The 21,997-nt window shown below is 38.6% G+C and overlaps 4 protein-coding genes across 6 annotated transcripts; 3 read left to right on the forward strand and 1 right to left on the reverse strand.

The window, feature by feature from the left end:
- The first annotated feature begins 1,255 nt into the window (after positions 1-1,255).
- Positions 1,256-1,770, forward strand: LOC137944538 (SKP1-like protein 11). The gene is made up of 2 exons (XM_068790221.1): positions 1,256-1,439; positions 1,532-1,770. The coding sequence occupies exons 1-2, from the start codon at positions 1,256-1,258 to the stop codon at positions 1,768-1,770; spliced, it is 423 nt and encodes a 140-aa protein (XP_068646322.1).
- An 854-nt stretch (positions 1,771-2,624) lies between these two features.
- LOC137944297 (ATG8-interacting protein 1-like) lies at positions 2,625-6,140 on the forward strand. Its single transcript, XM_068789940.1, has 3 exons — positions 2,625-2,785; positions 4,404-5,248; positions 5,799-6,140. Exons 2-3 carry the CDS (start codon positions 4,424-4,426, stop codon positions 5,901-5,903), a joined length of 930 nt encoding a protein of 309 aa, XP_068646041.1. The 5' UTR covers positions 2,625-2,785; positions 4,404-4,423; the 3' UTR covers positions 5,904-6,140.
- A 1,132-nt stretch (positions 6,141-7,272) lies between these two features.
- Positions 7,273-13,050, forward strand: LOC137944194 (N6-adenosine-methyltransferase non-catalytic subunit MTB-like). Its single transcript, XM_068789769.1, has 7 exons — positions 7,273-7,418; positions 8,462-11,216; positions 11,298-11,381; positions 11,529-11,639; positions 11,742-11,850; positions 12,074-12,225; positions 12,502-13,050. Exons 2-7 carry the CDS (start codon positions 8,472-8,474, stop codon positions 12,952-12,954), a joined length of 3,654 nt encoding a protein of 1,217 aa, XP_068645870.1. The 5' UTR covers positions 7,273-7,418; positions 8,462-8,471; the 3' UTR covers positions 12,955-13,050.
- Positions 13,051-13,398: 348 nt separating this feature from the next.
- On the reverse strand, positions 13,399-20,910 carry LOC137944588 (sec-independent protein translocase protein TATB, chloroplastic-like). 3 transcript variants are annotated; one of them, XM_068790275.1, is made up of 7 exons: positions 20,650-20,910; positions 20,078-20,199; positions 17,603-17,662; positions 16,562-16,703; positions 14,518-14,736; positions 13,807-13,887; positions 13,399-13,591 (listed from the first exon to the last, which is right to left on the reverse strand). In XM_068790275.1, exons 1-6 carry the CDS (start codon positions 20,858-20,860, stop codon positions 13,829-13,831), a joined length of 813 nt encoding a protein of 270 aa, XP_068646376.1. In that variant the 5' UTR covers positions 20,861-20,910; the 3' UTR covers positions 13,399-13,591; positions 13,807-13,828. The 3 variants fall into 3 exon arrangements, with proteins under 3 accessions (XP_068646376.1, XP_068646375.1, XP_068646374.1); XM_068790274.1 differs by having other exon boundaries at positions 13,399-13,598; XM_068790273.1 differs by lacking the exon at positions 13,399-13,591 and having other exon boundaries at positions 13,605-13,887.
- Between the last annotated feature and the right edge of the window lie 1,087 nt (positions 20,911-21,997).

The following is a 21,997-nucleotide window of genomic DNA, read 5'->3' on the forward strand; positions in this document are numbered from 1 at the left end:
AGCTATTTTGGGGTCAACTCTTTGTGTCCAAATAATTGAATTGTTTTTATTTTCTAAAAAAAAGAATACCATGAATAAATTTCAAGGTTTGTTATCATTGAAATTAGAGTACTTAGATGAATAAATCCAAAGACTCTAACTTAAATAAGTTGAGTAGGCAATTCTAAAGGGGGGAGAGGGCAATACTCTGGGGCAAATGGACCCACTAAAAAAGGAAGAGAATCGACATCTGCTTCGGCCTTAGTGGTGTTCATTACAAACATGCTACGACATTGAATACCATAGTTTCCTTCAAAGGCCAAGTATTGAACATGCTACGATACATAAAATATCGTTATAAAATCACAAAGCACAAGAAGATTTCATTCCCAATGAGTAAGAATGGTTATAGTGTTATTGCCTAATCAAATAACCCTCTTTATTATGCAAGAAGGCCTAGATCACAAGCCAAACATATATACCTACACTAAATAGGTAATTCAAATCAAAATAAAGATGTGTATGTGAGCAAGGTTACATATATAGATTAAAAATTTCATTAGAATAACAAAAATGTTTCACCTATATGTTAATTAACCGATATGATTTCCTTTTGTTTACATATGGTAATTATTCTGGGGAAATATGTCTTGGAGTTTTACATGGTATGCCTTTAATACAAAATCTCCCTATTACTCTCATGATAAGGAAACTATTAAGGGAGAATTTTCACATAATCATTTATGGAAAGATTTTATAAAAAAATATTTTTAATGGCTTTACATGGACATTGTGACAGGTTGTTTTTACATAAGTCCCCTTAGAAAGCTCTATAAATAAGGTATAGCAACATAGCAAAGTAAACAAGCTTCTCCCTCTTGTAGGTTTTTTTTTTTTTTTCCTCTCTTTTTTACTTAGTTTCTTCTTTCTCTCCTTTCAATGAAGGGTCTCAAAGCAGCTAATTTTATCATGATTCTAGCATGGAAAAATAAGCACCTAGGTGTAGTTCTTGAGGGTGAATTTCAAGGTCAGGTGTTCAATCCCAATTCGCTAAGACAAGAATTGATGGTGCCTTTTTATCAAGGTAAAATCAACTGCTTTATTTTGGTGGTATATTTCAGTTTTAGTTTGATCAAGCAGTTGCTGTTGATCCTCTGGGAAAATTTTTCTTTTAATAGAAAATCACTGGATGCATGTTTTTGCTTGCACCCATTCAGATTCAGCCTCTCCACAAACACCATATCTTATTGTTCTTCTTCTTCACCTACAGCAAACAATGGCGGCCGTCGTGACTCTGCATACCAGCAACGGGCAGTCCGTCGAAGTAGTGCAGGCCTTGGCCTTCCAGTCGCCTACAATAAAGAACATGATCCAAAACAACGCCGCTGGCGAGAACCGAGTTCAAGTGCCCAACGTGAAGAGCAGCGTCCTGAAGATGACGATGGAGTTCATTGAAAAGCGTCAGCACTTCACGAGACGGATTGAAGAAGGCGATGTAGCTGGCAGGGAAGAATTGAAAACCTGGGAAACGGAGTTTCTTGGGGTGGATCAGAACACCCTGATCGACCTCATCGAGGCAGCACAGTTTCTAGGTTGAAGGATCTGGTGGAAGTGGCTAGTCGTCTGGCTTTGAAGGAACTGATGGAAATGGCTAGCCAAAAGGTAGCCGACACAATGGAGGGGAAGTCTGTGGCGGAGATAAGGCAGGTGTTCAACATACAGAACGATTACAGCTGGGAGGAAGAAGAAGAAGCAAAGAAGGAGAATCCGTGGCCGTTCTTGGATAATTAGAGTGATAAATGTTGGATGACATAATGGCGTTCATGATTTTCTCTCACAATATCAACGAAGACACACACATCTTCAAAGTTTATAGATCATGGAGAATACCGGTACATAGTGGTGGCAGGATGGTAAATAAAAAATTATTTCACAGTGGTGGCAGGATGGGTTCAAGGCTCATAGACCAAGGAGAAGGTCCACAAGTTCCTATAATGATGGCAGAATGATAAATAAAGAGTTATCTAGTATAAATGACATTGATGTAATTAGGTTAAATTCTAGGGGTATTATTATAATATTATAATTTGATTAATCTATAAATTAAACTTAGGGAAGGGTTAGGACATAAGTGGATAACCTCTTATTCCTCATATTTTCTTTCAGCAGGTGTCTCTTTCTTTTTCTCCGTGAGCTAAATCTATGCCAAAAGACCATAAATGAAAGCTTTATACGGGCCCACCAAAACTTTATACGGGCCCATCACATGAATCAGAATCTTTGATTCTCTTATTTGATTAAAAAAAGAATTTAGAAAAATGATTTGTGCACTTCTATTGGAGCTCGATCAAACAATTGATTATAAATTTGGTTAAAAAATCCAACGGTGATTGTGTTGTGGGACCCGCTTTCTTATATTGCAATCTGAACAGCAAAAAATAACTGCCTTAGACGATCCACATTGTGGGCCATCTCATATCATAGATCGATGGGGGCCCAAAGTCCTTGAAGCTTATCCTGCACTATAATGATTACTTAAAGGAGATATTTAAGGAGGCCAGAGACGTGGTAGACCGGCTACAGCCGGTGCTACTAACTGATTGCAGTGCGTGCAACTTGTCGATCCAGTCGTCTGATCGAGCTACTCTCCTATGCAGAGGATTTGCACATAAATTCGTCCGTCAAGCTGTTGCGTTTCCCATTATTGTCCATCTCGCCGGGGAAGCGCCGGAGACTTCACTGGAGAGCTCTGATTGCCTGATTGCCTTTCTCTCTCACTGGAGATAACTGCGGCAGTCTTTTGAAGGTAATTTTGTTCTAGATAACGCGGCTGATATAGCTTTTTTATCACCGGATCACGTTATTGGATTGATCTGTGGGATTTGCGCAAGCGGACTTTATTTTTGTGGATTATATGCTGTATTTGTGGACGATCGTGGTTTTCGTGATTGGTCATGTGTGTAAGAGAGGTTTGGGGATCGGGGTATTGGATGACACGGAGTCGGTGGATTGTGGATTTGTTTGGCATTTATTATGAATTTTAGGGTTTTGGTTCTTGGCTTTCTCTTTTTCCTTGTTGTATGATCAGTTTCGACGTGAGTAAGGAATCGATGACTTTATCATGTTGATGTTTGTTTGTTGTTGTGGATGAAATTATGAGGTATATGGTGTCAAATTCAGGTGCTCTGGTTGTTATGATGCTATTAACATATTCACATGTATCTAATTTTTGAGAATTTTGACTGTGTTCCATTGTGCTAAATGACTTTTCTCCATTTTCATCGAAGTGCTTGAAGTTCTCTGGTGGCAGTAGTTTGTAATCAAGTGTTGTGGTTTTTATGCTTAATTACTACGTGCTTGCGGTTTTTTTTTTTTTCAAAAACTTTGAAATGCTTCAGAATTGATAGCAGAGCTTCGTGTAGAAGTACATTCCTCTTCCTGCCTTTGTTTGTTAAGGATTTAATTCTTTCACAGATTTAGTGAAGATTCTAATGATACGCCACATGTGTTAGCCCAGACTGCTTGTACTGACTGAACTTTCACATAAAACTGGATGTCCTGGTATTCCTAATTTTGACGTCTCTCTCTCTCTCTCTCTCTCTCTCTCTCTCTCTCTCTCTCTCTCTCTCTCTCTCTCTCTCTCTCTCTCTCTCTCTCTCTCTCTCTAATTGAGTGAGGAGAACTCATTGGAACAAGAGAAAGTCTCTGTTTTTTTACATGCAATAACAGTCTAAAGTGATCTATTGTCTGGAGTAGTTTTTTCTTCCATGAATTTTGAAGTCTTCGTGTACTATTGTGTCTGGAGTAGTCAGTTAACTTCTTTTGTACTGCATCAGAGCATGTGTATTGCCCCTAATTTTAGATTACCATGGGAAACATATGCTAAACTGACATTGGCAGGGATTTGTCGTAAGGCAGTCCAAAACCCAAGATGACTCACCTGATTCTGTGATAATACTGCTAGGTTTTTCTGATCTTTAGAAACATTCGATTTCTTGAATTTGAAAGATAAGATTTATTATTTTATTTGTATATTAGTTTTTTCTATCTGATTTTGATTAGAATTTTAAGGGCCTTATCCAAAAGAATGTGCTTTTGGTGCCTCAACTTTTTTTTCCTTTTTCCTTTTTCAATGCAAATATTCTCATTTGGACCTTGCTGTTCTGTTTGTCTCTACCTGCTTTCAATAACATTTTGCTAATTATAGAGAATGAAAACAAATTAGTGGTTGTCAGGTAGCAGAAGTGATTCTGTTGACATTAATGATGTCTTGAAAGCCCCTGAAATTTCATTGTTTGAGGAGGATACATTGATGAAGTATTTCATTGTTCCCCATTTGATGTGCTTGTGTTTGATCTTCAATTATGGATTTACACTCTTCTTACTACTGTGTTGTTGACCTTTTTTTTCATATTCATTTATAGGCGACACTTGATCTGTGCAAATGGCAGATGAAGAGAAGGATAGAGAGGAAAGTTCTACTCGTGGAAATGAGTGGGAAGTTGTGTCACTGACAGCATCTACATATGCTGCTGCTCCTGGCGCTAGGGAGATTGAACCCGAGCCGGCTGATAAGGAGCTCAATGAAGCTGAGGATTCGGCTCGTGCCTTGTTCTTGTCAGGACATTTTTTATTTCCTCCTAATGAGCATGAGAACCTACCAATGGAACCTGATATTGGTGAGATTCACAATGAACCTGCTGGTGAAGGAAGCACATGCCCCACTCAATCCTGTGGTGTGGAGCCACACATGGAGGGGGGTAGACCTGCAAAAGGTGATGAAGATTGGAACATTAAGGGATTGACAGAAACGGGTGAAGTTCATGGAGTTCAGTTCTTTGATGACAAGTGTAAGAGTGTACCTACACAGGGCACAGATTTTGAGGAAGGAAAGGTCCTACAAGGGCTTAGTTTAGTTGCTGAAGAGGGGAGTATGTACAGTGCGGCTCAATTCCGGCCTTTTCATGGTGAAGCAGAGAGCAGTGTCATGTCAGATCCTGATGAACAGTCTCAGCAGAATATAGATTCCCTTACTCCGTTGTCAAAGTCTCCCAAATCAACAAAGGAAAATGAAGGTGGAGAGCCTGACCTCCCATGTCAAGCATGGTGGAAGAGGCATATTACAACATTGTATTCTCACGCTAAGGAGACCAATGCACTCTGGTCTGTTGTCGTTGCTGCTGCTTTAATGGGGCTTGTAATTCTTGGACACAGGTGGCAGCAGGAAAGATGGCAGCTTCAGCAGCTTAGTTGGCAAGTTCATGATGAGGTACATGCATCCACTATCTCCATATTCTTTTTATAGAGCATTTTATATTGATTTTGCTGCTTGTTTTTTCCTTTCATGGTGGTCGTTTGGTAGGCTCAAAATTGGATCAGTTTGGACTCGATCTTTTTTTATATTCTTTTCCCTCTATTGCTTTAATGCAGCTTTTCTGTTTTTCTGATGGTCTCGTGTTGCGAGAGCTCATGATTGGAACGATTGTGTAGGACGAGTCGGTAGTATTTTGAGTTGCTGTGTTGGAGTCTTAACATTGATACTTAAAAAAGAAAAAGAGTGTAGCTGAAGGTAAGAAAAGAAAATGCAAAAGGTCTTTGAACTTTTAAAATCGTTAGAAAGGGTTTCTGGAAGAATTTCTCTTTTTCTTTCCCTTTGTCCAGAATGGCTGTTGCAGGCATTACTACTAGTTGATTTAGCACCTGATACCATCAGTTGCTAGCAGTGGAAAATTATATCTTTATTCCCTCATTCTTTTCCTGTTTGCAATAACATAAATGGGTAGCAATGATATTGATAAGTTATTGATTGCCATGGTTAGAAAATGAACCGACTTCTGAGCCCTATGTCAAGGTTCAAGGATGTTCTTGTCGGTGGCCAGCGGCGCAATCCAGTTCCCCGTGGCAGTGTTTCAGCTGAGCGTTGAGGTGATGATTTAAAAAGGCATCTGGTCCGTGGGCTGGGTGAGCGTTGCGAGTATAGAGATGATGACGAAACTACAGGTTAGACACAGAGAAAGAGAGAGAGAGGCAAAAGGATAGCAAGAAAAGCTTCTCTTAAATGTGTACTATACAGGTTCTTTTATCATTTTATCAAACACTACACAACCTGCATTTTCATACTTGTCTGGTATTCTAGGGAGCATGAATTTCATGTTTGCTGATGATTGTTCAATTCCGTGCTTGCTTAATTCACCGAATGACCGCAAATATATGATGATGATAGTGGGGCAGTGATTGTGGGGCAGAGGGTGCTGACATGTTTGTTTCGTTAGCCCAGAGCGGAGGGATTGTAGTGTCGTATTTCAGAATGAGGTCAGATCTTACTTACAATTGTTAAATTTTTAATAAAACGATGTACGTAAAATCGTAGTGAGAAGCTTGGAAATTGATGCCACACCTTGTATCTTGTGCTTTTTTCTCTTAAACCAACGTTGAAGGTAGCACAAATTATACGAAAAGTTTTATCAAGAGGGTTATCCAATATGAAAAATTATTTGGTATAATACGAAAAATTATTTGGTATTAAACATGATTGGATGATTGAGATAGGTGTTAATTACGATTGGACACGTAAGTGATAAGTGACAGTTTTACCTAAGGAAAGGAGGTGAAAATGGATAAGATGAGTTATCACATGGGAAGAAAAATTAGTCTTGTTATATATCGTTTTTATCCTTGCATGTCTATATAATCAAAGGGAGAAGGAGAATATAGGGGACAGAAAAGGAGTAAAAACTAGTTAAGAATCTAGAGTAGTCAACCAAATAAAGTTGTAGTACATCTATTGGATTAAGCAAGATTCGGACCAAATTCATGGAGATTGAATCAAATGATCAAATTGGAAGTTAGACCTTACAGAACTTAAAACTTAGTAATTTTTTTTGTTGTCTATTAAAACTTAGCTTGGAAATTGAACAAGTTTTGATACTTATAATTTGGAAATTAATGAAATATCTATGAAAATTAGGCCACGTGTATATATATATATATATAATGAACTAAAATCATGTTTAATTTTTTAGATTATTGACTTTTAATAAATTTTTATTTTTTTTAAATTATAAAAATTTATTTTTATATAGATATTTATAGTTTTAATCAGGAGTTCTATATCAATATCCAGTGGGACCCTACTTAAATCTAACCGCCCAGAGGCATGTCCAGCCTTGTTGCCCCGGACCCACCACGCCACACGTGTTCCGGCACTCGATACCGAAGCGGGGCGACGCCCTTCTAATTTCTACGTTCTCTCGCCCGAAGAGCATACATTTTTCTTCTGCCTGGACAGTGGGAGGACTCTCTTCGGGGTCTCTTCTCCTCTTTCTACATCTCTCTCGCTCGTCCCCCACAGACGTCTCAGAACTGCGTAGCGATAACAGCAGCGTCCGGCTTGTGAAGTTTTGTCGGGGTTTTCCTCGATCCTGAGTTTTCAATCTGAGGTTAGTCTGCCTTCATTAGCACCTGCCTTCACTTGTTCTAGGGTTTATTCTGAGCTCTGGCGGATTTGAATCTGTGTGGTTTCTTCTCACACGGAAGTTCGGGTTTTCGCTTTGCTTAGGGTTTCGGTTTGAGAGGGTAGTACTGGTTGTGGTAATTTTGGTGTTAGGGCTGTGGTTGAGTGGCTTTTGAGCGTCGTTGGAGTTGAATCGATTTTTTTATGGGAGATTATGGGTTTTTTTCTGGTGAGGAGTTTCTGGTTATACTCGCTTAGATACAGTCTTGTGGGAATTTGTGCAGTTTTTTACTAGAAAAAAAATTGGATTGTGATACGCTGCTTCTGCTACGTGTTGTATTTTACTATTGCTAGAATATGATTAGCTTTTAATTTATGCATATTTAGGTTAGTTTTTGTTCAGTGGTTGTTTTGTTTCGACTGCCCAAAAAATTTAGGTCTGGATTTTTAGAGAAGAAACAACTATAGAGTGCGATTTTTTGCTGTTATAGATGTTGATGGGAGCTCCCTATAGAATCTACCTCCCGATAGCACATCTATTTCATTTTCTTCACCGTGCCGAAACAACTTCTGAGTTGCATGATAACAAAGATTGCACAGCTAACCGTTGGTTATGATAAAGTTAGCTCTGCAGGTGGAATTGAAGTACCTCTGTTTGTTATTTTTTTGTTTCAGAACTTTTACAGATGTATTTAGTTACCTCTTATCTTCATCACTATGGTTCACAAATCCTGTCAAATGTTTTAAGATAGGTGTCAAGTTGAGCATACTCTTCATTTAGTTCTCCTTTACTTTTAACTTTTGTTATACCTTTTTTTTTAGTAGTTTTGGTTTGGTTTGGGAGGGTTGACCTTATCAAGGTATCTTATATTTCATCATCCTATAGTGTTTTTTTTTTTTGGAGTTAGACAATTTGTTGCCTTCTCCATATTTCTTCTTGGTCTGGTTTTGAACTTGTATTAAGATCGGAAAGAAAACGAGAAATGATCTAATGAAGAACATTACTTCCAATGTTGCTTGTGAATCCAGTTGGAATTACATGAGACGAGATTTTGAGAAGAATTCAGACATGAAGAGTGATAAGATTGACGATGAGGAAGATTGGGAGGATGCTGAGAAGAGGAAGTACCGATCTAGCAAGTCCCGCAAGTATAGCGGCACAGAAGAGGCTGAAGAAAGAGATAGTAGTGGCAAAAGAAAGGGTTCTGACAGAGAAGGTAGGAAGAGAACTGGTGGAGGATCGAGTAGAGCAGACAGTGGTGACGATGATGATTATGATGTGAGGAAGGAGTCTCGAAGTAAAGCTGCAAAGAGAAGTCAAGAGGATCATATTGAGAAGAAATCTGGCAGTACAGGTCCTGAAAGAGAGTTGGATAACAGTAGAAAATCTAGACCTGATGAAATTGATAGAAACTCATCCAAGAAAGCAAGTACAAAAACTTCCTCTCATGAAAACTCCCAGGGAAGACCTAGAAGCAAGGCAGATGCTTTAATGGATGGGGAGGTTGATAAGATGCTAGATAGAGACTCTAAATACTTAGAGAAGAAGGAAAGTGGAAGGGAGAAAGGTCATGGTCTGCCTGAACAGGACAGGAATCCAAGAAGAAGATGGGATGAGCCTGACTCAGCCAGAAAGCTTGAAGATAGTGGGTATCCAGATAAAGCTGATTTAAAGAGTGGAAAAGGCTCAGATCATAAGCAAGGGGCCTCTAGAGAGAGAAACCTTGATGGAAAAATTGAAATTTCTGAAGCCAAAAACAGGGTCCTAGATTCAAACTCTGAGAAGGGAGGCAGATCAAGCAACAGAGACGAACGAAGAGTTGATGGAGACACTAAAGGCAGAAACAGGTCTGAAGCTCATGAAGAAGATAATAGGCTTTCCACCCGTGATGAAAGAACTCAAGGTGGTAAAGATGATAAGCAGAGGAGGGTCTGGGAAGATGTTGACTCTAGTGCCTACAGGCTGAGCTCCAGGGTTCATGAGGAGAAAAGTGAGAAACAGAGGTCACAACGAGACAGCACACATGGGAGCCGTGACGATAGAGAAAGTCGGGAGAAGTCTGACTATGCTGATGAGGATGGCCGTGGAAGGTTGAGGGATAGAAGTGGAAGGGAACTGCGGAGAGTCTCTAATAGATCTCGTAGTCCGGAGAGGACTGGGAGGCGAAGGCAAGATTCAGATGATGCTGAACGAGGCTTCTCTGAGTCTGACAATGAAAGGAGTGGAACCCACAGGGGGAGGGAAAGGGAGAAAGAAGGCCACAGGGATGATAGATCCAAAGGTAGAGATAGCAATATGTGGTCTGAAAGAGGTAGAGATTGGGAAAGTTCTAAAGATGGGTGGAAAAAAAGGCAGCAGAGCCGGCACGATAAAGAATTAAAAGATGGGTATAGTGATTTTGATTATGAGAGGGAGTGGGATTCACAGAAGCGTGAACGAGAGAGGATGGAGAATGAGAAGCTTCATGGACAGCCTGGATATCGAAGAGAAAGAAGCCGGCCACCTGACACTGCAAAGATGTCAAGTTTTGGTAACATGAATGAGAACTCTGATTCAATAGAGATCAGAACAAAATCTCTCGAGTATGGAAGAGATGAGTCTGCTTTTGTAGTAAGAAGAACTGAATCAGGGCTTCATCATGATTTTGCTGGTGGTGGGAGCGATGATGAATGGGGGTACAAGCGCGATGAGAGATCAAGATTGTCTGATATATATGGGCCTAATGATGATAAACAGGATAGATATCTTGATGATGAATCTGTTATGCTTGACCAGGGTGTAATGGGTTCCGGGAGGAACAGTTTTGACGGGCAAGGAGAGAAAGGGAGAGGACAGAAAGGGGCTGTTAGTTCTACTCGCTCCGGTGCTGGTCAGACCTCAAGTAGTGGCTCCCAGCCTCCATTTGGGAACAACCAAGGATTTGGGTCTTTTAATAGAAATGGGCAGCAGACTGTTAAAGTTGGTGGGAGGATTATTAGAGGAGGACGTGGAAGAATAACTGGGAGAGACCCACAACGGATTGGACTCCCTTTGCCTATGATGGGACCTCCTATTGGTCCCATGGGCTTGCCCCCAGGACATATGCAGCCAATTGGTCCAAACATGTCACCAGCTCCTGGTCCACCAATCAGCCCAGGTGTATTTATTCAACCATTTCCTGGGCATCTCATGTGGCCTGGAGCTCGTGGTGTTGATATGAATTTGTTGTCTGCACCTCCTGGTTTAGCACCCGTTCCTTCTCCAGGATCATCAGGACCTCGTTTCCCCCCTAATATGGGTAGTGGGCCAAGTCCTGCAATGTACTTTAATCAGCCTGTCCCTGGAAGGGGAGTTTCTCCTGGATTTAATACTATGGGGCCAATGGGCCGTGGAAGCCCTCATGATAAAGCTGCAGGAGGTTGGGTGCCACCCAGAACTAGTGGACCACCCGGTAAAGCTCCTTCAAGAGGGGAGCAAAATGACTACTCGCAGAATTTTGTTGACACTGGTATGCGGCCCCAGAATTTCATCCGGGAGCTGGAGCTCACAAGCACTGTGGAGGATTACCCCAAGCTTAGGGAACTTATCCAAAAGAAAGATGAAATTGTGGCTAAATCTGCAACACCACCCATGTATTTCAAGTGTGATTTGCGTGAATTTGTGTTGTCCCCCGAGTTCTTTGGCACCAAATTTGATGTCATTCTTGTTGACCCCCCATGGGAGGAATATGTTCATCGATGTCCTGGTGGTGCAGATCATATGGACTACTGGACATTTGAAGAAATACTGAATCTTAAGATTGAGGTACTGAATTGACTTCTTTTACTCTCTTCCAGATTTTTATTCATTTTTTCGTTTTTAAAATAGTTATATCTGTTGTTTCAGGCAATTGCCGATACACCTTCTTTTATCTTCCTTTGGGTTGGTGACGGGCTGGGACTTGAGCAGGGACGTGCATGCTTGAAGAAGGTAAGAATTACTAACTTGGTTTTGAGCCTGCTGTGAAGGTACTTCTATTAACCAACCTGTACATCTGCTTGCTGAATTTGAAAAGTTATTATCTTTATGAGAACTTATTTCTTGTTTTCAATGTGCTGTTATGCACTTGGTATCTAGTGGGGATTTCGGCGGTGCGAGGACATTTGTTGGGTAAAGACAAATAAAACCAAAACCAATTCAACTTCAGGTTTACGGCATGATTCTCATACATTGTTTCAGCATTCAAAGGTTGGACATAAAAATGCTCTATGTGATCAACTGTGTTTCATGCTTTAAAATTGGTGTCCTGGTTTACGTGGTCCTAATATTGGTCCTGGTTATACGGAACAGGAACATTGCTTGATGGGGATAAAAGGAACTGTACGTCGGAGCACTGATGGCCACATTATTCATGCCAACATAGACACAGACATTATTATTGGTGAAGAACCTCTTAATGGTTTGTCTCTCTCTCTCTCTCTCTCTCTCTCTCTTCTTTGAGTGAAAAGTTTTCACTTTTCTATATTAGCTGGTTGAAAACTGCAAAAATAAAAAAAGTTTTATTCGAAATTTTTGGCTTTATTCACCTCATTTTCTTCATTTCAAGAGGCTAGATAGTTCTGTTGAAAACTTTCTAGCTGTTCAAGAGGCGCTTCTAAATCCTCTGGATCATTTAATACCAGGTGCTACTAATAAACCAGAAGACTTGTACCGGATAATCGAGCACTTCTCTCTAGGCCGAAGGCGTCTTGAATTATTTGGCGAGGATCATAACATTCGTTCAGGTTGGCTAACTGTAGGGAAAGGATTATCTTCAACAAATTTCAATGCTGAGGTATGATAACCACCAAATTCTGCATCTTGTAGTTATTGGAGTGAAATTTGACATGCCAATTCTAATTACTGGTCAAGGTTTAGTTCCAGTTTCTTTTCCATGGATGGAGGGGAGACTATCCAGATGATTGGATATGCTTTCAAGTGAAAAAGATCACTTGTTGGTTCCTCCCAAATTTGCAAACTTACGGCTCATTGGACAACTGAAAAGAAAAAGTTGGTTGTGTATTGAGACTCATGAGCAGTTTGTCTTCAACTGACAATGTCTTATTTGCAGGCATATGTGAGACATTTTGCTGACAAGGATGCAAAGGTTTGGCAAGGTGGTGGTGGGCGAAACCCACCACCTGATGCACCTCATCTCGTGCTGACTACCCCTGAAATTGAGAGTCTCAGACCCAAATCACCGCCAGCAAAAAGTCAGCAGCAGCAGCAATCCACATCCATTCAAACAACTGCCAACTCCTCTAACAAAAGACCTGCTGTCCACTCGCCTCAGAACCCTAACTCAATTGGCCAGCTCGGTTTGAACCAAGAAGCTTCTGGTTCCACGCCTGCAACCCCTGTTCCATGGGCTTCTCCAATGGGGGGTTTGAAAGGTGGGGCACTAGACGCGGGAGGTGCCGACGATAAATTTTTTGATGGTTATGGCTTCAATCCTTCTTGTGGTCAATCAGGTACGGATCACCTAGATTTTGATCCTCATCGCAATTCCGTTAATTTGTTGTGATTGATGTTCAGCGCAATGCGCCGGCAGAGCTTTTGTAATTCTTTTTCCTTTTCTTGTTCTTTATTATTATAAATGCAAGCAGGCAATTTGTATCTTTTTTTTCCTTCGCCTCATTGCCTCATGTTTGTTGTAAAATTTTCTGGTTAAAAAAAAATGAAATTAAAGAGGAAAAGTGGGAGCGGAAGATGTAGTACTAACTGCACTTCCACAAGAACAACATATCATTCGCAACTCTCTGAGTGAAGTTCAGAACAGAGAAGTGGAAATAAGAAGTACCAAGCATGACTTAGAAATACTAAAAGAATTTTAATATTTTATATCATTTTTTCATACTTTTAACTCATTCTCCAATATTTTGATTTAATTTTATTTTTTTTAGAAAATGATGTATATATTAACAAAAAAGATGAAACCAGAACAAAATCAGTGGAATAAACCCCTAACAACAAAGGATCGGAAAGTTGTTCCTTGTTTGGTAAATACACCAGTTGGATCTCGAAATGTGAGACTAAATATAAGAAAAATGGAACGTAATATCCAAAATCTCCAAGAAGATATCCTAATAGTGCCAGATACTTCGTCAAAGAGAGTACAATACTTTGAATGTCGCTTTAATATCTCCATCGTCTTGTGGGAACTGACCTCTAACACAAAATAGGAAAATCATGCAAGTAAACCGTATCAGAATACATTAGGAATTACTCGGGGTAAGAAATTAGATTTTACATTGTTGCACTATAATACAAAAAATATCTCACAAAGAGGGCCGCTGCAAATTATGGAGGTTCAAAAGGTCTCAGTGACCTCTTTTAAACCACCAGAAAAAAGAAAAAAAAATCCTGCTAATATTACCAAGTCTAACCAGCTGGGATGTTCATCTCTCGCTCTCCAGCTTTTCAGATGGAGGTATTCCAACAGCAACCTCAGGAGGAGCTATCAAGAAAACATATTCCAAAAAGAGAAATAAGAAGTATATAAGATTGAGAAAGGGAACCAGCCATCAGAACATTTGAAAACTCAAAGCTTTGTTTATTGAATCGAGATACACCGACTTGGATCACCATAAGCTTCTAGCTGAACAAATCAAAGTTTTCAAATCTTTCTCAAAGGAGAAATTCAAGCCTGCCTGGTGTGTATATAAATATTTATCTATTGAAACTCGTATCCCTGGTGACCCCCAAACCTAAGACCTTACACTAGAAACCCCCCATAATGGCTTCTGAGCTACATGCTTCTCAATAGCATTATCCATAAGAAATAGCAAAAAAGTAATCACGATAGCTCTTGGAGCACCAATTAATAAAAAAATTGGCAGTTGGACAGCTTAATATCTAATGGATTACAACAAAGCACACCAAAATCAAATCCTGCATTAAGGAATTTCCGAAGGTTTTGTATGTTAACATGAAAGCAACTGACAATAGGGCAGGCAACAAATTCCTCATGCAGTCTAATTGCAGCCTAAAGATCAACAGATTTAGCCATAGCAAATACACAATTGAGCTGTAACCATAAAATCCTATCTCAGGCTCAAACAGTGGTAAAGAGGTGAAGATCACAAACCTTGAGATTGTTCTTGAGGGGCTGCCGGTTTCTCTGTTTCTTGTTGTACAGCAGCTGCAGCAAGCTGCTCCTCTGTTACCTTTACTAATTGTTCATTTGGATAAGCTTTGGCCTCTGAAGTTTCTGTTTCTTGGTTGGTGGTTGTGCTAGATTTAGCAGATGCTTCTGCCCAAAACTTGAGTAAATCATCAGTAGATTGTACAGATTCTGGGTTCCCATCTGCAATATGAAAGACAATATGTACCTGTTATTTAGCATCCTTGAGATCAAAGAGACATTTTGGGTATGGAAAAAGCACCCCCAACATCTCTATTGATAGGTCTTTATTTTTTAGTTCATTATGGCAGCATGTAGACATACTCCTAATCACTAAATCACTACGTTAAGCCCAATCACGAGCAGTCCAAGTTACCGGTTAGAACTTCACAAGTCCCTTAGATGTACAAAAAGAAAGTATACTACACAAAAAGCAGAAACAAAATGATTGACCACTAAACCATAGAAAAAGAACTAGTAGACACCTTTTTAAGTCTTTACATCATGATAAGAAGCAAAAGAAGCACTTTTGTATCAATAACATTAATTCAGAGGGTGGAATTAAAACAATTCCAGAGGGTCAGTAAATCCCAACGCAAACCAAAGCTTCAAACCAATAGGTTAATTTGAAACATTGCACTGTGTTATATTTGTGGTGCATTACAGGTTAATTTGACATTTACATTTTAGAACTATTTTGGAAGTCTCATCTATATGGGTAGGGATGGTTATTTTCACCCTTATCAAATTGTTCCTCTAGAGTAGGAGTAGGATTAAGGTCGTCTTTCTAGGGGAGCTGTATGGCTTTTTTAGGTTATTTCAATTTGTAGAGAGTTTAGGAAGAGGGGCATTTATGTACCTTTGTCCTATTATCACTTAAGTAACTATTTAATAGAAGAAAGATTGATTTCAGACCTCCTAATGAGTGCCAGTGTGCCTTCTTCTCTCTCTCTCTCTCTCTTCTTAATTTTACACTTTTATAGGGAATACAAATGAGTGTCTTTAGGGCTTGACTGGTAATTCTTTCCCTGAAGTTTTAAGTTTTAGAGCTCCAGATTCTTCTTTGGCTTGTGCGAAGTATTGTTGTTGAGTGTTCAGTTAAGCCATTTGGAGCACTATTCATACCTCATGAATAGTGGGAACAGTTCAAGCTCAATTGGTAAAATAAACCAATGATTGCTGCAGAATAACTAGGCAGAACAAGCCATCCGATTCAGGTAGTGCTTCTGCCTTTTTGTCTTTTTTTTTTGGGGGGGGGGAGGGGGGGGTGTCCCTCATCTATTACCTTAAATTCTGGTTCATACAAGCTAGCTATCGATTTCATGTGCTCTGAAAGCAGTCTCACTAACAAAATGCTTAATGATTATACGGATGGATAGAAATTCATGAACAAAGTTGTTCCATTTTTCTTCTTTCTTCTTTTTTTGAAAGCCACGGGATTATAGCTTAGTACACTTTATTACCACTTTTACACAAATATTCTGAAAATCATACTAACACAGTAACCAAAAGAAATTATTTGAAAATTACATTTAACTTGAAAATTATTTTGAAAATACACTTTTACTTGAAAATTGGAAATTAAGAAGTTGCAAGGCTTCACCAGATCAAGAAAAACTCCTTTTGGCACTATAGAATAATGTAATTTTCCCATTTCATTCTCAGATCCTACCAAAAAAAACTCCAGTCCATATGGCAGAAAATTATAGATCTTCCATTTGCAATTACTATTTAACTTTTACTTCATCCATATCCCGTTTCGTGCCACAAGTAAGTAGGCTCAATAAAACCAAAGTTTCAAGGATTAAAACAACTCCAATCTCACCAACCCCTACTACATCCAGGAAGTACACTGTAAGCGGCTATGAACAGCTCTGGGAACATTTTTTTTTTAAAAGTTTCTTTTGAAAGTTTGTTTGTTTAATGTTTATTTTACAGTGAACAAGAGAAAAAAAACAGAAAAAAAATTTCATCACCTAGATAAGTTGTTAAAGCGTAAAATACTCGCCTGGATCAACACTTGTTAGTGGATTCTCCTTAACAGTTGAATCTGAGGAGGCAGGGGAGGCAGGGGCATTATTCATAGGTGGTGGAACTTCATCCAAACCTATTTCACGCTCAAGTGTGGTCTTAAATTCCCTTGAGACTTCCTGCAGCATAGGCAATATTACTGTAGCACTTGAAACGTTTGCAACTGATAACAATTTTGAAGAATATCAGGATTTCAATTGAATTTTACCAAGTCTATGATTTCTTTGACATTAGAAATCCCTCTTATACCTGGCTTAATTTATTCTTTTGGAATCATCATAAATGTACTTAAAAGGAGAAGAATATGGGATTTGCAGTAAAAGAAAAGAAAAGGTTGTTCAACGAAAATCAACAACACAGAAGAAACAAAAGACAACGAACTACAGGGTAACCTCTAACCAGCAAGATTGTGTTCGGTTTCAAATCTGTCACATGTATTGACAGCATAAAGGCATATTTTCTCACCATTCAATTATGTTTTATGAGTTCAATAGCTCAAGGCACTTAGGCACACTCAGTTCGACAGGTATTATTCATTTTCATCTCAAATCTAGGCCTTCAAGACATTTATCCGCAACTTGATGGGAAGTGTTACACAAATTGGTATAGGCGCATTTGTCAAAATCTTGTTTTATGTTTGATGTATCTATTAGCCCAATGGGCACTTTTTGGTCTTTGTTTTTGTTTTTTTTTGTTTCACTACCTGAGTCATCTTAATAACAAAATAGAGCTTTTCCATTTAAAAAAACAAACTAGAGCTTTCAAACAACAAAAAAACGTTGACAGCTCTCAATTTTAGCATCACAACTTCTTCTTCCTTTGTTTCTTCTAATCTTCTCACTTGCTAGTTTATTTTGCCCGGTTCCTCAATATCTTCCTTCAACGTTATTTGCTGAATCAACTGAAGCCTTAAAAGTACACTCAAATGAAGTAACAACATCTTAAAAAAAATTCATGGTCCATCTCTAAAGGGGTACATGAGCAATGCCCAATGATTAATAATTCGAAAATTATGTACCTGAAGCTCTTGAATAGTAGGTTTGAAAGCACGCAAAGTCTTGCCCAAATTCCTAGCAACCTGTATGTAGATATTCTCACTTTAAGATAATTGAAAAACACATTTACTGTATGAAACATATAATATGTAAGTAGGGGATTCCATCCCCCAGGTTACAAATAGAATGTAGTAGAACAATGAAAGAGAAATATGAAAGGATTCAGAATTTTTTTTTTTTTTGAAAAAAAGAATTGTTCAGAGTGTAAGGACATGTCCTGTAATGAATTACCATTTGAAGGACTTATTGTGTTAGAATAAGGTTACCTTATTTTATTATTTTTAATATAGTTAATGAGACCATATGCTACCTAATTTACACTGGGTAGCATAGAGGATGGATTGCAGGGCTAAGCATCAGTGACCCGCAGCTTTAGGTACCAAGTTTACAGTTTGCAGATGATACATTGCTGTCATGTGAAGGACAGCATGAAGGAATCCTGAACTTAAAAAGCTTTGCTGAATTTGTATGAAATCATATCTGGCCAAAGCATCAATTGGGGCAAGTCAAGGCTTGATGGGAATTAATCTAAGAGATACCATGGAGAATTAGAGGGCTTAAATACTTGGCTATAAGTCATTAGGATTCCCAACATCCTACCTGGTTTTACCACTATTTTTTGGGAGGGTAACAAAACACCTACAGCAGCTGGTTATAGAAAGATGTCAAAGAAGGATGGACTCTTGGAAAGGGCAACTTCTATCTGAGGCAGGTAACCACGCTAATTACAGCCACCTTAAAAGGAATTCTGAATTATTTCTTGTCCTTAATGACATGTCCAGCAAGTAAAGCAACAAAATTGGAAGCCCTTAAGCACAAATTTCTTTGGTGAGGTAGTTCTAATCAGTTCTAAGTATCCCCTAGTCAAGTGGGGTCAAGTATGCAAGCCAAAGGAGGATGGAGGTTTTGGAATCAGAAAAAACAAGGACATGAACTCAGCCCTCACCAAATGGGCATGGAGATATGCTTCAGACAAAGACTCGTTATGGAGAAAGGTGATAGATGCAAAATATGGCTCTGATTTTCCAAATAATGCAGGGAAGGTGCTTCTTGCCTTCTCAGGTCCAGCTGGGGCATTGCAGTTCAAATGAGGCAGAATCAAAAGTCCTTTTGGCTGGAATTAAATTATTCAAACAGAACTTCAAAGGGCAGTTAATAGTAAAATGTGATTCAGCCTTGGTTATTGGCTGGACAAGTAAGAAGACATCTACCCTGTGGAATCTCAGGCACATATTTGATGAAGTCTCAAATCTCAGTTCCAAATGGCATATTGCCTGGAGTAAAGTAACCAGATCAGCCAACACAGCTGCTGATCTCTTTGCTAAATCTGGTGCAGCCAAAACTTCCCTTTGCTTTGGACCTTCTCTAATCCTCTAGTTAAATTGGGTCTTGATTGTATCCTAAGTTGTCCTATATGTTGTACTCTAAACTTGATTTGATACTTCAACTAAAGCCACTTACCATTTCCAAAAAAAAAAAAAAAGAACTCACCTTGTAATGTGTATTTATGAGATCAGGATATTAATAACACAACATAAAAAAAAAATTGTTGCAGCTCAAACCAAATCTGCTTGACAGAAACCTCTCCCTCTATGCTCTTGATTTGTCTCTTTCTCTCTATTTTCATGGTTATTTTTTTGAATCCGGAACCATTACCTGGTGAGTATCGAACCCAAGATCTTATACTAGAAACTCCCCGACGTGGCCATTGAGCCAAGGTCCAATTCACTTATCGTTTTCTTCTAAACTTCCTGAAATCATCTTAATTCTTGTCCTAAAAAAGAAGAAACTCATCTTAATTCTCTCCTTCTTCATGAACCTTTCCCTCCCTGATTTCACTCTCTACAAAATGAAGCCTTGACCTACAATCAGTTTAACAGTAACTAGACAACTATCTAAGAATATATAAGGTGAATACAACGTATGAAAGATTTAAATCCTAGTTCGGAATCTAATTCTGTCATGGAGTTCACTATTTATCAAAATTTTCAATTGGGAAAAACCTCAACATTTTCAAGGTTATATGGGTCGAATAGGGTACAAGAAATCAGACAATGCTACGGTAAGAAACTGAAAGTCAAGCAATAAATGCAGATATTGCTAGTGTGTCATTCACAAATATACCAAATCCAGCTGGTATGGTAATTCTTATCTTAGTTGGTCATGCTAGGAAGGCGTTATAATCCTCTTCCCCCTCAACTGGACACACAAGGACAGAGTTCTTAGAAGAAAGAAGCCATGCAGATTACAACTTTTTTTTTAAAAAAAAACATTACAATATATTTTACAATAAGCAAAAAAATAGATATCCATTACTACTACATCATAGTTGCTTAAATGTAAATGAGGCTACATGAGCTAAAACCACGATTACTTGGGAAAATAAAAACCAATGAAAAGAAAAAGTATAGAGAGAGAAATGCTGAAGAAAAGATGACCTCTGCAAGGCCTTTGGGACCAAAAACCAACAGAGCTACCACTCCAATTACAAGAGCCTCCGGAGCTCCAACTCCAAACAAGGAAGCATAAACAACCATACCTCGGCATTTCCCCTTCTTTTCTACAAGCACCAAATGAGAATGAGTGAAATACGTATTTTACATGCATTAAAGACATAAATCAAGTAATGGGAATAGTAAGGCTGCCCACAAATAAATATTGAAGAAATGACACGAAAAAGAATTGGGAAAGAACAGGAGAAAAAGGGCCAACTCCTGTCTATAAAGCGTACAAATAGTTAGCCAGTCGAAAAAGAATCATAAATTAAAAACTAAGAGAACCTAAGAAACCCAAATACGAAGAAACAAAAACAAAAATAATGCACAGAGAGAAAAGAAATAGGGCAAGGATACAAAGGACAGAGCAGCCGCAGGCAAGCGTTACTAATAGCTAGTTAGCGACCATCGCACCCAAATCGGTTACATAAAACAAAGCCCAATAAAAAACTATCGACTCAAACACTGGAAAGAATATAGTCCAAACAGAAGAACAAAGGAAATCGCACAAGTACCATATTTAGCTGGTCTCTGCCTGACGGAGATGCCCAGATGCTTCAACCCATTCCATGGCGAGAACAAAGCCAAACCCCATTTGGGACTTGAAGTGGAAAAGAGAGATTTCGCGTTTTTGGGGTATAAAAGAGGAGTAGCAGAGAAAGCAAAACTGCTAATTCTTCTATTATTTGAACATGTCAAGGTGGGAAAGGGAGTTGCAGAGGCCATGACTTCAGCCAACTTAGTGAAGAGATGTGGTCTCCTCTTCGCCTTTGATTTCCGACCAATAGATGTAAGCAGAATACAGTGACTTCCGATTACTGACCAGAGAGGAACAGCTCGAGCAGGGCGACTGTTAAGGGTATTTTTGCCATTTCATTTACAGCTAGAGGAAGCAGAAAATCTCCATTTATCACGGTAGAAAATTTAAAAGGCGGCTTACAAAGAATTGACTCCATTTTGTACAGTTTGATTTTGAGAACTGTTAATTAAGGACAGATAGAGTAAGTCGGATCAATCAAGTCGGATTGATCGAATCAAATCGAGACTTGCTAGTTTAGTGATTAGACTCAAGGCAAGTCTGAAGGGATTTGATCGAAACGGAAAAATCAAATTCCTCAAATACTTGATGAGATAGAAGTTCCCTCATCATAGGTCACATAACAACCAACAAGCTCAAACTGTTACGGGATGTAAGAGACTCAAATCTGGTAATTAGTTCAATTTTAGGATCAATAAAGCTCGTTCATGTAGATTGAATTAAGAGTTCAAATTACCAACTTATCCATTTACACTAAGCAATAATGTGTTCCAATTTTAAATATTATAATTTTTATTTGTATACACTTTAGGTTAATATATTTTATTCTTTGGTTCAACTTATCTTATTACTCAACTTGTTGTGCAATTAAACTGTCTTCTAATCTAGGGTAAGGTAAGGGTAATTGTTCCATTACTTGTTTCGAATATCGGGTAATTGTTCTATTACTTGTTTCTTTCAAAATGAGTGAGAAACATTTATATACCTAGTGGTTTAATCGATAAATAGGTAAATGAATTGGTAAATAGAAGATCTAATAAATATTTTATAATTTAATTGATAATACAAATATTATATATATTTAATTTTTTTTAAAGAAACTTTACCCAAATACTAGATTTAAATTTTATTTTTTTTGACTTTTCAAACTTATTTTCCAAACTACACAGGATGTTAATGAATCTTGTGCCTTAAAACCTAAAATTCTTCCTTTTCCCATTTTTTTCCGTTTCCTTAATGGACAGGGTGATGTAGCACGACGTGGACAAACTTTGCTAATGTCGGAAGTTGGCCGATCGCGCTTGGATTCAAAGGTTGAAGTCCTG

Source organism: Aristolochia californica, unplaced genomic scaffold (assembly GCF_029961685.1).
Source record: "Aristolochia californica isolate CCGP_79_NKW_82.1479 unplaced genomic scaffold, dmAriCali1.0.hap1 SCAF_11, whole genome shotgun sequence".
In the NCBI taxonomy this organism is placed as follows: Eukaryota; Viridiplantae; Streptophyta; class Magnoliopsida; order Piperales; family Aristolochiaceae; genus Aristolochia; species Aristolochia californica.